The sequence below is a fragment of the Rhamphochromis longiceps genome, linkage group LG14 (genome assembly GCF_057381845.1).
Source record: "Rhamphochromis longiceps isolate RC_006_pf linkage group LG14, R_longiceps_female_GT1.1, whole genome shotgun sequence".
NCBI classification, from domain to species: domain Eukaryota; kingdom Metazoa; phylum Chordata; class Actinopteri; order Cichliformes; family Cichlidae; genus Rhamphochromis; species Rhamphochromis longiceps.
The window spans coordinates 25,437,884-25,450,470 of record NC_140570.1 but is presented as its reverse complement, the minus strand read 5'-3'; the positions used below and the strand labels follow the sequence as shown (position 1 = coordinate 25,450,470).

General features: G+C 48.2%; 1 protein-coding gene across 1 annotated transcript; it reads right to left on the bottom strand.

Moving 5' to 3' along the window:
• Positions 1-1,988: 1,988 nt before the first annotated feature.
• znf296 (zinc finger protein 296) lies at positions 1,989-12,200 on the bottom strand. The gene is made up of 3 exons (XM_085380342.1): positions 11,752-12,200; positions 9,158-9,535; positions 1,989-4,651 (listed from the first exon to the last, which is right to left on the bottom strand). Exons 1-3 carry the CDS (start codon positions 11,801-11,803, stop codon positions 2,862-2,864), a joined length of 2,220 nt encoding a protein of 739 aa, XP_085236468.1. The 5' UTR covers positions 11,804-12,200; the 3' UTR covers positions 1,989-2,861.
• Between the last annotated feature and the right edge of the window lie 387 nt (positions 12,201-12,587).

Genomic DNA, 12,587 nt, shown 5'->3' with positions numbered 1-12,587 from the left:
TGGTTGCTTGCGTCTGTCCCACAGCGTCCTCTTTTAACTTCCACTCAAACAAAAGCTTTCCCTTTCTGAGCTGAGACAACGATTAGATCTCAAAGTCCACATTACTACCGCCCAGGGGCACCCACTGGTCAGAACACACACACACACACAGACACACACAGAGTGGGAGCCATGATGACTTCTTCAAGCACTGTGATTGGCTGGTCTGGGGACTGACGCTGACCTGTGTGGATAGGTGTGGACTGCTGGAAGACAAAGGGCACATATCCACTTGCTATGCAGTCTTCTGCTCTGTATCGCCTTACATAATTGGGATCATACGAGCACCAAATGGCGCCCGCCGCAGCACCCAACAGCCTCGCAGAGCAGAGTTTACCTGAGAGATCTTACCTGTCACCTGTACTGTCCTCTTTCATGTTTTTCCCCCTTCGTCTCTGTGGAGAGAAACGGACAAACTGACTCATCCGGATCCAAAGAGGCTTCTGTCTTCACTTCCTCCTTATTCACCATAACACAATGGTAATTGGTAATAGTGGGCGTGTGTGCATCTGGTGCAATAACCCCCCCCCCCAAATCAAGCCCCACTCCTCCTCTTCATCTTCCCAGCCCCCACCTTGTTGAAAGCTCATTAAAAGACCTGCTGTTAATGAGCTAGAGGGATCATAGAACTTCATTTTCATTAGTGGGGGTGGGGGTGGTGGGGTTAAGGCCAGAGATGCTGGTGCAGAGGTTTTTATGCCCTTAAAATGGAGTCAGCAATTATCCCAACCCCTTGACACTCCCCACCCATCCTGCTCTGCCTCCTAACATGCCCACAAACAATAACCAAACTGCCACCAGGCACCCGCCTCCAATTTTGTATCCTGAGAAATCCTGGCCACCCGTGTCCCATCACAGCTTGCTGCACCCATCGCACAATCTGTGGAGTGACTGACACCAACTCAAACACACTCACGCACACACACACAGTAACTAGTGCACTCCCCCTCCTAACTGGCAGAATTACATTACAGTGTTTCCAGACAAAGCGAGTAACATCACAAGGATGTAAACAAGGACTGAGGGTCCCTTATCCAAACACTCACATTAAAAATTAATAACTCAGCGCTGACTGTGGTCCTCAGAGGAACGACCCGCACTGACTAAGACAACATCCTGGTGAGAAAGGACACTTAAAAATAGTTTCAGAAGCTTTGTTGTCCCAGAACAGGAAACAAAATATTCATGGGAGAAAAAAAGAAAAAAAAGAAATGAACTAAGAGAACAGAAAGACAGACGAGGAGGGAAGAAAATCTCGAAAATGTAAAATATTTCACCTCACACTTTATTGAGGCTCCTTGTGACAACTGACAAGGTCAATTACAAAATGGCATCAAGTTTACAAAGACAGCAGGAGCGGCGAAAGCTTCACGATAACCTAGAAAAAAAAGCAAACAATGTAGGGAGATAATATTAACAGCAAGCAATAGCAATAAAGTCAGTATATATATATGTATATATACATACATAAAAATAAATCCCTGAACAGTTACACTGCACTCTTTCATAATCCACTTTTAGAAAACACAACAGTTTATTTTGACCTGAATGCAGCAGACATCAGACAAAGTCATCACAGTAGTCACGAGAGGGGGAAAAAAAAAGGGTGGGGGCAATCTGCCTGAAGGCTCTGACCTGATCCCAGGATGGAGGCTTCAAGCAGAGTCTGCGATATGTACACACAAACAAAAAAAACGCCCAAAAATGTACATACAACTCACTCGTGCAAGCCCTCCAAACCTGGCGAAACATGCGGCGTCCATAAATTAGGAAGAACTGAGACACAGGAAAGCAAGAAAAGAAATTCAAGTTACTGCAAAGCATGCACGAGCTTCAACCAGTCCAGTAATTTACAGATGTAAACAATGAAAGACAGATATTACCATCACAACCGTCACTGAGAGAAAACAAAAATAATACACCCGTTTCACATGTAGGTAAAATTGCTGTTTTTCTTGTGTTTTTTCAAAAAAAATTTTTAAATGCATAGAAAAAAATGAAAGGAAAACATCAGTAGACTTTAAATTCTCTTAATTTCACATTTATATTTATATTTAAAAAACCCAAAACAAACAAAAACAGAACAGATAGTCATCCACACACACACTGTGACAAAGTCAGGAGCACAACCTTGCTTTAGGCCCCGCGAGCCTTGTAAACATTACGTTAAGTGACAAGTGTTGTGACAAGCAAGCGCCTTTAAAAAGAGGAGTCTGAGAAACTGCAGGCGGGCAGTGTTTGGATTCATTTCCCCCCTCTGTGTCTGTTCAAACCGCTTTAGCCTTTAAAAGGTCTTCTCATAAGAAAACCAGCAATGGCTATGCGGCACAATATGACCTCTCTCCATCTGAAAATATATTAAAGTTGCTCTATTGTCAGGCTTTTTCCCTTTTCTTTTTAAATTCAACATAAACCGTTTTCTGCACCGCGTGGCAGTTAAGATCTGCCTCCACCTGTCCAGCGGGTCACCAGAGACATAAATCACATGTCTTTTGCATCCTGCACTGCAACATGGTGATCAGTTTCCTGTGTCGGTGTGGACTGTGGCAGTTCACTTCCTGTTCGAGAGCTATGGTAATCTCCCTGCTGAATGTCATGGCCTTGTTTTTCTCTGTGGTCTGAAAGAACTGTAGGCACTTAGTTTCAACTGGCAGCTGCGCACATAATCGTGAACAACGTCTTCTGGGGGGGGCTTTCTATACACAGACGCACACACCTGCAGCTTCTTTAAACTGCACTTTAACTCAGTTTCTTTTTGTTTTACTAAATGGGGGGTTAAATTCTATACAGTGCTTTTTTTGTTGTTTTTATTTGAGAGACTCTCAGGGTGCAGGAGTCAAAGCTAAAGGGGCCTCCGTGCTGCTCTCAGGCGGGAGGTCGTTCGCTATGGCTGGACTCCTGCTGCTCTCCATGTACTCTTGGCTTTGCCTTTCCTCCACCTCCATGGTGCTGGACATGTTACTCTGCATTCTGTTCTCCATCTCTATCTGATCCAATCCGGCTTCGTCCTCCTCCATTTTCACCACCGCTGCAGCTTTTCCCCCTGCTTTTATTGCAGCCAGAGTATCTGCGGCGCTGGCCTGCGCATATGCTCCCACGCTGGCGTGACTCAGGCCGTGAACCTTCTTCAGGTGTTTCTCCAGTGTTGCATAGACGGTGAAGGGCACCGCGCACAGCTGGCACAAGAAGGACGCCTTTGCGCCCTGGGCTCCGTGGGTCTTCATGTGGCGCGTCAGCTTTGAGCTCTGTGCGCAGGCGTAGTTGCACAGGCCGCAGCGGTAGGGCCGCTCGCCGGTGTGGCTGCGGCGGTGCACGGTCAGGTTGCTGCTGTTCCTGAACTGTTTGCCGCAGAACTCGCAGGCCTCGTCCTTCTTCTTCTTCCCTGGCGCTCCAGCGGACGCGCCGCCGCTGCCTGCTGTGCTCACGCTTCCCGTCACGGTCCTCCGCTCATTGTCCCTCTGCCACTCCTGCACTGCCTCGCTGACTTTGGCCGAGCTCCACTCCTTCTCGATGATCTCTTTCGTTCTTTCGTTCTCCCACTCTCCCACACCTCGCACCTTGTCGCTCACCTCAGGACGTTTTGGAGTGCAGTTTCCGCTGGCGATGCCGCTCTCGCCGCTGCCGCCCGTCTCTCCGCTCTCCAGCGAGCCTTCAGAGGGGCTGGCGCAAGGCGAGGTGTGTGGAGCCTCTGCATGTACCTCCGTCTCCTCCTCACCTCCCTCTCTGGTGGTCTGGTAGAGCCTCAGCAGCTCCCTCTCTGGTGGTCTGACCTGAGAGGGCAGCAGCACTAGACCTGAAGCCAAGGATGGGTGTTTGGGGAAGGTCAAGTCCAGCTCGGAGGGGATGTGGGCCATCAGGTCTCCCTTCCCCATGATTCCCGCTGGCTGAATCTGAAGCCTGCCTCTTGGCCCCTGCCTCCCTCCTTCCTCCTCGACCATCTCCACAGACTCATATCCACTTCCTCCTCCTCCGGCCTCCCGGTGATGACTCCTTATATGACGAGCCAGCTGGCCACTCTGGGCGAACGCCTGGCCGCACACACCACAGTGATAAGGCCGCTCGCAGGCGTGAGTCCGGCGGTGGGCGGAGAGGGCGCGGAGGGACTGGAAGTTCTGGTCACACAGCTCACAGTGGAAGTCGGCCTGGAGGGCGCTTGTCTGAGGAAAAGGAGAAGCTGCCGGTGGAGAAGAAGAGGGCGACAGCACCAGGCCTCCGGGGGAGCCACTTGTTGTGTTGTTATTCACCTCGGCAAGCTCCCTGAGCCGCACGGAAAAGTTCAAAGTCTGCAGGTTCCTGGAGGAGGAAGAGGAGGAGGAGGCAGGTGACGAGGAGGAGAGGGGGCCGTGGGACTGACGGGAACGGCCAAGACGTGGGACGGAGGGTTGGAAGGCTGAAGCGAGCGCTTGGGTCAGGTGTCGTGGGTCCAAAATGGCTGCAGCACTTTTGTGGTCTTTAAGATCCCTACTTCCTCCTCCTTCCATGACAGCGTCGCCCTCATCCTCCTGGTAGATGCTGAAGGAGTGCGTGTGCTGAGCGTGCTGTAAGAGCAACCACGCGGACTGGAAGACGGCCTCACACTGCTGGCAGATGAAATACAAGGGCTCCTCTGGCACTGCAAACACAGACCAAACAGAAGTGAGTTAGTGGTTTTGATAAAGGACGCTAACTAAGAGTACAGCTAAAAGTGTCCAGCACCCACCGCGGGACAGGACAAACATGCAGCCACCTGAAGAGGCGGTTCTCAAAAGATCAATCATTCAATTCAGTCAGGTCAATCATTAACAGCAGAAATGGATCCAAGGTCAGTTTGAAAACCACTGCTTTAGTGTCCACAAACACTTCACACATCCAGCAGATACACAGACACCTTCTCTGCAATAATGCAATAAGGATCTTTATTAACACCCCATAAATTTATACACAGGCATCAATAATTGTATTTTGACTTTCATATTTACACTTAAAACCTTATTTACTTTCATATCTGTATCTCATTTTCTTATAGCTTTCTGTTCTTGGTTAAAAATGTATTAATTATATTTTATTCCAGGTGCACACCCACGTGTGGGGGAACAACATTTCGGATACGTGCATGTCCTGCACATGTGTGTCTGTCCTTCGAGCTCTACTTTTGGTCTCCACCACCTTCTCAGTGAAATATATCTTTAGTTCCTGATTGTTTACTGGCTCATTGCTGCTTTAAATAAGTAAATTTAAAAAACTCATTTTGACAGCTGGAAAAAGTTTCAAAGACTTTGGGCTACTGGACTTAAAATTTTGCAGAGCAACTTTTTTAAAAGAGTGAAAGATAACATATTCAGAGGGTTAGGGTCATCACGGAAGATGACTCAGACCTCAGAGGGTTAAACATAAAAAGCCACTGATAACCCACAACATTAAAACCAAAGCTACTTTCGGCCGCTCCCTTTTTCACACGAAGGTCTCGACAGCGAGCAGCTCTGCATGTTTGGTGCAACAGATTTTTTTTACACTTTGTGACACAACACCGAAGAGATTTTTGTCTCCTCCCGGGATCAAACCAGGGATCTTTCCGCTTGATAGGCTATGGCTAGCCACTAGCCACAACATGAAAACCACTCGCCTGATATCATGTGACCCACTGGGCATGAGCAGGTGGTATTTCTGCACCCTGTGGGTTGTGGCTTGGGGTGGATTGGGCTTGTTCTGGCACGTCCTAGGGATACTTGATCGGACTGAGGATGTTGTGCTCCTGAACAATTACAGATCTTTGTGTGTGGGAGGGAGAGGCTTCTGCCATCAGGGAGTGCTAGTGCTTTTCTACTCTAATTGTACGCTCAAAACACTTTATACATTTCTCATTCATTAATACAAGTAGTGCTTTCTGTCCAACATCCAACTCCGATGAACTGATTGGGAACAACTCTGGGTTGACTCAGGGCATGAAGACTGGAGTAGGCAGGGATCAAACCACCAACTTTCCGATTAGTAGATGACCTGCTTTACCTCCTGAGCCTCCTTTAGATGTCAAATTGACGCCCACACAAGTACCAGGACTCAAGTTTTCTTTTCCCAGTAAAGCTTTAACTTCTCATTGGTTTTAATGTCCTGGCTGCTTTTAAAGATGCTTTGAAGCGATTAAACTGAACAGTATAAGACTATAAGAAGAGTAGTACAGACAGACTGCTGCAGTTTAAATGCATTAAAGGTGATGAGAAGACCTAAGGCCCAACTAAGGAAAGGAAGAACTGAGGGAGGCAAAAGTGCGACCTGAAGAAAGAGAAATCAGGATCCGGAAACTGGAAGTCCAACAGCGAGGCGAGCTGTGTCACAGAGTACATCTGGAGATATTTTTATATGTGGATAGCTTTGTCTCCTCACCGAGAGCCACTCTCCAATTAAGCTGCAAATTGCTAATTAGCAGAACGCAGAAAACGAACGCTTTATGTAAATCAGGCTCTGACTCAGCCTGCTTGACAAATGAGGCCTTTCTGCATAAATCAAAATTGGAGAGAAGATTCCCAAATTGCGGGAAAAAAAAACTATTTTTTTCTCTCCTCTCTTTCTCTTTTTTTGGAGAGGTTCAAAGCCGACTCTGGTATAAGCCTCTTTCATGTTTCCTCAAGTTAAATCCTTCTGTATTTTACTGGAGGGGGAAGAGGGGGTGAAGATGAAAAAGAGAGCAACTGTTTCTCCCCCCCCTTCGCCATCCCCTCTGTCTGGAGACGACAGGAGCTGCGGTGTTCGAGTCCTTTAACCTAGCCTGAGGAGAAACCCAGGAGAAGTTGTGATACTTCTTTTAAAAATAGGGTGAGGAGCTGGAGCAGGAAAAAAAAAGGAAGAAGAAGAAGGGGAGGGAGATAGGTAGGTCAGGGCTCAGGAGATAAAAAGAAAATGAGATAAAAAGATTATAATGTAGTACGGGGGGCTGAGAGATGCCACAAAAATATGTCACCCCTTCGGATTGGAGCTGAGACCCATCCTCCAACCCCGGCTCTCCTCACCCCGCCGCCCCCCAGTACCCTCCAAATCTTTCCCTGAGGGGGGGTGGTGGGGTGGTGGTGGGGCTTTTGTCTCGGGGTCCTGGAGTGAAACACAATACCCAGCCGGTTTCTCTTTCCTTCGCTCTCTCTCCCCGCTCACTCCTCGCTCTTTTTTTTTTCCCCCTGTAAGGATTCCCATTTGGCCCGGGGTAGCACTTGAATATTAAGCAGAAGCAATAACTACTAATTAAAAATGCAGATTGGCTGGGAGCACTAACGAGCAGCAGGCAGAATCTCTTTTCCCTCGGGAGGAGGAGGGAGGAGAAAAGAGAGGAAGAAGAGAGGAGAGGGGGGTGCGAGAAATTGAAAGAGGGCAAAGCGAAAGTGTGTTGAAGATGGGGGGGGGGATGTTGGTGGGAGGGGGTGGGTGATGAGGAGGAAAAAAAAAAAACAAACAAGGAGAATAAATAAAAAGGAATGAGACAGATGCACGCGGCTCTTCAGTAATCCATCCTGCTCTACCCCCTTCCCTCCGCTCTTGAATGCAGGAAAATAAATGGAGGACCTGTCTGTTGTGGGATAACTGCTCTTTCGCTTTCAGTCATCTTGTCAGATGTTCAATTTCTCTACCACAAATAAAAAAAGAAAAACAGCTCGTCGCTCGAGTAAAACCAAAACATCAACTAGAACTTTTCAGGGCCAGCCGGACGCCCAATTAAAGCCACACTCTGCACATTTCAGCTCAGACTTTGTTTTTATGTCCAAACAAGCAGCAACCTAGATTCTTGAATTAAAAAAAAAATTAAAAAATCTAATCTAAGCTTTTCTTCTTTTGCATTTTTCACATGTTGTCGTGCTCTCCACTTCCGCCTCATGCACGTGTTAGGTTTGTTGTATAATCCTGCAGGCCACCAAATTACTAAACCGGTGTGCTTCTGTGCCTCAGAGTGAGAGGCAGAGCAAGAGAGGTGAGCACACTGAAACAGAAGAAACAAAACAAGAGGGGTTGTGGACAAACGGAAATGGTGCGTGCAGCCGTCCCTTGAGCGTTACACAAAGGAAGGAACTGCTAACTTGTGGCAGAGAGAGTTTCAAAATGCGCAAAGGGGGCACTCACACCTTACACGCGTCTGCAGCGAGACGCTCTGTCCGTTTTCGAGAGCTACAACGTGGCCTTCACGTTTCTTTTTCTTTTTTCTTTGGTTGTTTATTTTAAACCTGGACACGAAGAGCCCTTCTTCAAAAAGGATCTCAGTTAAATTATGAAAGAAAATAAAGAATTTCTGATTGAGTTTAATGGGCTCCACCCTAAAAAAGACACAATATTAGATCAAGATCATTTAGTCAGCAGTAGGGAAAGCAGGAAGTAAGGCAGGAGGAGAGAAAATTGGTGCCATTGAAAGAAGAGGAGAGGGATGGGTTAGGACTCTGGAAATAAAGGAGAAGACGAGGGAGAAAGACGAGTGAGATGAAGAAAAAGCAGGAGGAGGAAGAGGGAGATTCCCTGGAGCTCAGGTGGCTCGGCCTGGGGCAGAACAGCGGGAGATGGCAGAGGAGCCGCACATGATGCAATGTCCTCGGTTAGAGTGTCATGACAGCGAGGAAACCAGCACGATCTGCCTGCCTCGCATCCTCTGACCGTTTAACACAGGAGCCTTTCAGCCGCCCTCTGGAAAACACACTGAATACTGAGACACGCTCCTCTGTGTGTGTGTTCATGTTTTTTGGGGGGGTGGGTGGAGGGGGGTTTGGAGATGTGGATTCAGTCTCTGAGGTCCAGGGTGCAGGGAATGACAGGGAGGGAGAAACATGTTTACCTGGCCACTCCACCTCAGAGACTGACAGTCAGGGAGATGCGAAGGAGCTCAGGTGCTCAGCGTGGAGCCCTCGGGGACCCTGAGTGCCCTCCGAATGTTCCTGACGCCTATCCTTTCCACACAATTAGCCTGCGCGTCACTAACTCACGCAGGTCTGCTAATGGCAACGGCTAGTTAATGAGCTGGACTCGGGAGGGAGGAGGAACGGTTGTTAAATGAAGAGGCGGCGGTTGAAAGAACAAAAAGAAAAAAAAATAACAAAAAAAACCAACAACCCCCCCCCCCCAGAGTCACTAATTAGCAACCTGCCATCATCTTCTGCTTCTTCCAAGAGCTCACCTGCTTTGCTGTGCTCCGCCTTCACCTTCACGCCGGGCTCCTCCCCCCAGACTGGCTCCCTGGCTGCCCCTCTCCTGAGCTCGATGAAGCCGGGGCCCAGCTCGGCGCTGGCAACATGCTGCCGCGCTCGGCCGGCGGGCGAGGGTGGCGCGGCGTTGGAGGCGAGATTTCGGGCGGTGCAGCCACCCTGTTTGTGCTGAATGAAGGCCAGGATGTGGGCGAGGGGGAATGCCTGACAGCACTGGCCGCAGGTTAGAAGGTCGCGACCCTGGTCAGGAGCCCGGACCTGCGGAGGAAGAAGATTTGGGGGAAGAGGGGGAGGAAGGGGTGGGTGGTGGTCGCCTGATGAGCCGGTTTCATCAGGCATATCGGTGGCATCTGAGGCAGGAGATAACAGACAGACAAAGAGAGAGAGAGAGATCAATTAAAACAAGAAGCCACATGTAAAAGAGTCACGGCTTCTCAGGTCGTCTCGTTTTCTTGTCGGAGAGTTAAATGAAGATCTTTGGGGTTAAATATCAATCAGTGTCTGCTTCCTGAGAGCATTTCACTCAGTTTTTTTTCCTATGCAAGTGTAACTGTGCAATTCCTCTTTCTTATCAAGTGCAGGGAGCTTAAAGTGTCTATAAAACATCCACAGCAACCAGCTTTCTCTGAAGCGTTTCTTTAATGTGCATTTATTTTTATGTTCCATACACATGACCAATTTATGCCCCTAGAGTCTGTAAGCGAGTTGCCTATATACACACATCTATATAAAGAGAGAAAGGAAGATGTACCTGTATTTTGCATCAAAAGCAGCTGGGTGGTTGATATAATCAGAGAGCACTTCGTTCATTTGGACTTGCTGACAAGTTTCTGACCTCGCTCTCATAGATTAGCCTACTTACAATGTACAGTTGACCTCAATGGAACAACAAGCAGGCGTGGTGATTGAAAGTGCTAGTTTCAGTTGTAAACTCTCAAGCAACGAGGCCAATCTGCTCAGCCAATACTGACCACTTCCTTTAACCAACGCAAAACAGATCTGCTCGCTGAGGCTGCAGAGAGAGCGAGCGAGAGAGGAGCACCATCTGTCCATCTCAGCAGAAACTTCAACCTCCTGTTAACAGGACTGCCACTGACTGAGTGCTGACACGCCGGAGCAGTGAATTAAAAAAGCGGCGAAGGCAAAGCCTTTCACCTTTCACTCAAAATAAAATGTTGCCCTACCAGCCACAGGCAGTGAGAGTTTCTCAACAGGAAGTGGATTGCAATAAAAGAAAAAAGTGGCAGAAGGTGTTTGAGATAAGAGCTGCGGCCCTTGTGTTTTTCTTTTCTTTTTCTTTTTTAAAGTTCGCAAACATGTACAGGACAGCTCATCTGATTCAACTTCAACTCTCACAAATCTTATGTGGTTAGCACTTTGAAACGCAAGTGCAGTTTGCAAGCAGTGGCAAACAAGTCAGACCCAAACCTCTGAAGAGCCATCTGTAAACTCTGGGTATTTCTTCATTTAGTCCCACAGCTCAGACCAGACAGAGCTCTTTGGAGACGAGGAGAAGGGGGGAGAGAGGAGGGGGGTCAGCGGTGTATTGCTCAACACAGCGTGGGCACACCTTGATGACTGGACTGGATCCACCTGCCCAGGCTGAGCTGGCTAGCACACAGGACAGGTACAGACAGTACAGTCTGAAGTCGGATCTCGCCAGTTGTTACTCAAAAATGTCACCTTTCCTGTTTCAGGCCTGCGCTGTTTGTGCAGACTTGCAAGGCGCGGTTACACACTCTCTCTCTCACACACACACACACACACACACACACACACACACACGCAGGGTTGAGTCAAGGCCTGTGGTCACAACAGACATGCACGACTGGTCTCCAGTAGAGAACTGTAAAAAACAAATGGTATTTAAGTTTCTGTCCCCATTTCCTTTCAGTTATCACGTTTTTTTCCCCCCCATTTTCCTTTAATAAACTTTAATGTTTGATTAATCTGATCGGGATTAAATTACCACCCTCATTTAACATGCTTTATTTAAACCTATCATTTAATTAAAAGAAACTCCTGCATAGTTTGAAGCAGGACTAGTCTCTCTCTTTTATTGGAGGGACTTTCAGCAGGTGATGTCTTCTCAAAAGTAGACAGAGACCGAGCGAGAAACTTGATCATCTTCAAACCTGAAAATATTAATCATCGTGTTCGGACCTGTAGCCGCTGACAGCAGCGTGCCAGTAAACCGGTCCTTCTTCTGTGGAAACTGCTGCACCAACAATGCACATCAGGACAAACACAACGCCAACATTAGGAGTTCTTATTTAAATATTTGCCTGTTAGGCTGCACACGGGATTAAATATCAGCTTTGGCTTCAGATCGGTCTAAACACAAATATAGTTTTAAGTCTGTGAGATGAGGAGGGGGGAAAAGTCCATCATTTAATGTGCGATAACCGGTGCCAGCGCGCATCTACACACCACGCGCGCAAAACTGCCGATAAGCCCAATAAAAAGGAGAAAAAAAGAAGAAGAAGCAGGGACTTCGATTTTTGTTTTCGTTTCACCTCGATAACATCACATCCGTCCGCTACCGCTGCTCTCCCTCCGGGCTTACCTTGAATCGCACTCAGGTGCTGCGGTCTGCTTCCAAGTTTGCGCCTGGACATCGCGTCGAGCGTCTGGCACCTTTCTGGGTCCCAAACCGAACCGGACCCCGTCCGGCTTCTCCTGCTCCGAGTTACTGTCCGAAGCGCGAGCTGATGAGACTGTGGTGTGTGGCCTCTGCCCGGACTCGCAGCGCGCAGTGAAGGCAGCGTTCAAGTTCACGCTTCTCTCCCAGCAGCGAGCGGAGGGCAAGAGGGGGCATGGGCGAGAGGAGGCACCGCCCGCCCCGCCGACCCTGACCCCGCCCTCCCCGGGTAACAGGCTCGGCAGACACGGACTTCTGTCACTTTTTAAAACCTTTTCTTCCCCGAGCACCTCTCGCGGTTTTGCTTGTTTTACACAGCTTTAAGTAGCCCGTCTAAATCAGGGTTTTCACACCCCGTTACTGGGTCTCAAACACCAGTTCCTCTTCTGCAGTTCAGAGGAAATACCTCGTTGGTTTTCCACAGGTGTCTCTGAAACCAAACCGGAACCAGAGAAATATTTATTTCTCCTTTTTCTTGCGAGCAGCTGTTGATGTTATTTGCTCACTGCGTTTCAACAAACAGCGTGGAAAACACCTCCGAAGTTTCACAGACGCTCTGTGACAGCGAAGCGCTGAACGCTGTCGCCTCCTACCGTTCGCCTCCACGCACTGCAGGCGGTATATCTCAATGCATGGTGATACATTACACTAATACATGCAGCATGCTCATCCTGATTAAATATTTAATTCACCCCGCGGAGACTTCAGTAAATAATTCTGTGCATAATCTGTCACATTAATGAAGACAAAGAAGAAAAAAG

Bases quoted from the DNA above. Each gene is read 5' to 3' on its own strand.
- znf296 (XM_085380342.1), bottom strand. From the start codon at position 11,803: ATGTCCAGGCGCAAACTTGGAAGCAGACCGCAGCACCTGAGTGCGATT. The intron at 9,536-11,751 runs GTAAGCCCGGAG...CTCCTGCCTCAG, and splicing joins GCACCTGAGTGCGATTCAAG to ATGCCACCGATATGCCTGAT. The intron at 4,652-9,157 runs GTGAGCTCTTGG...CTGTGTTTGCAG, and splicing joins GGCGGAGCACAGCAAAGCAG to TGCCAGAGGAGCCCTTGTAT.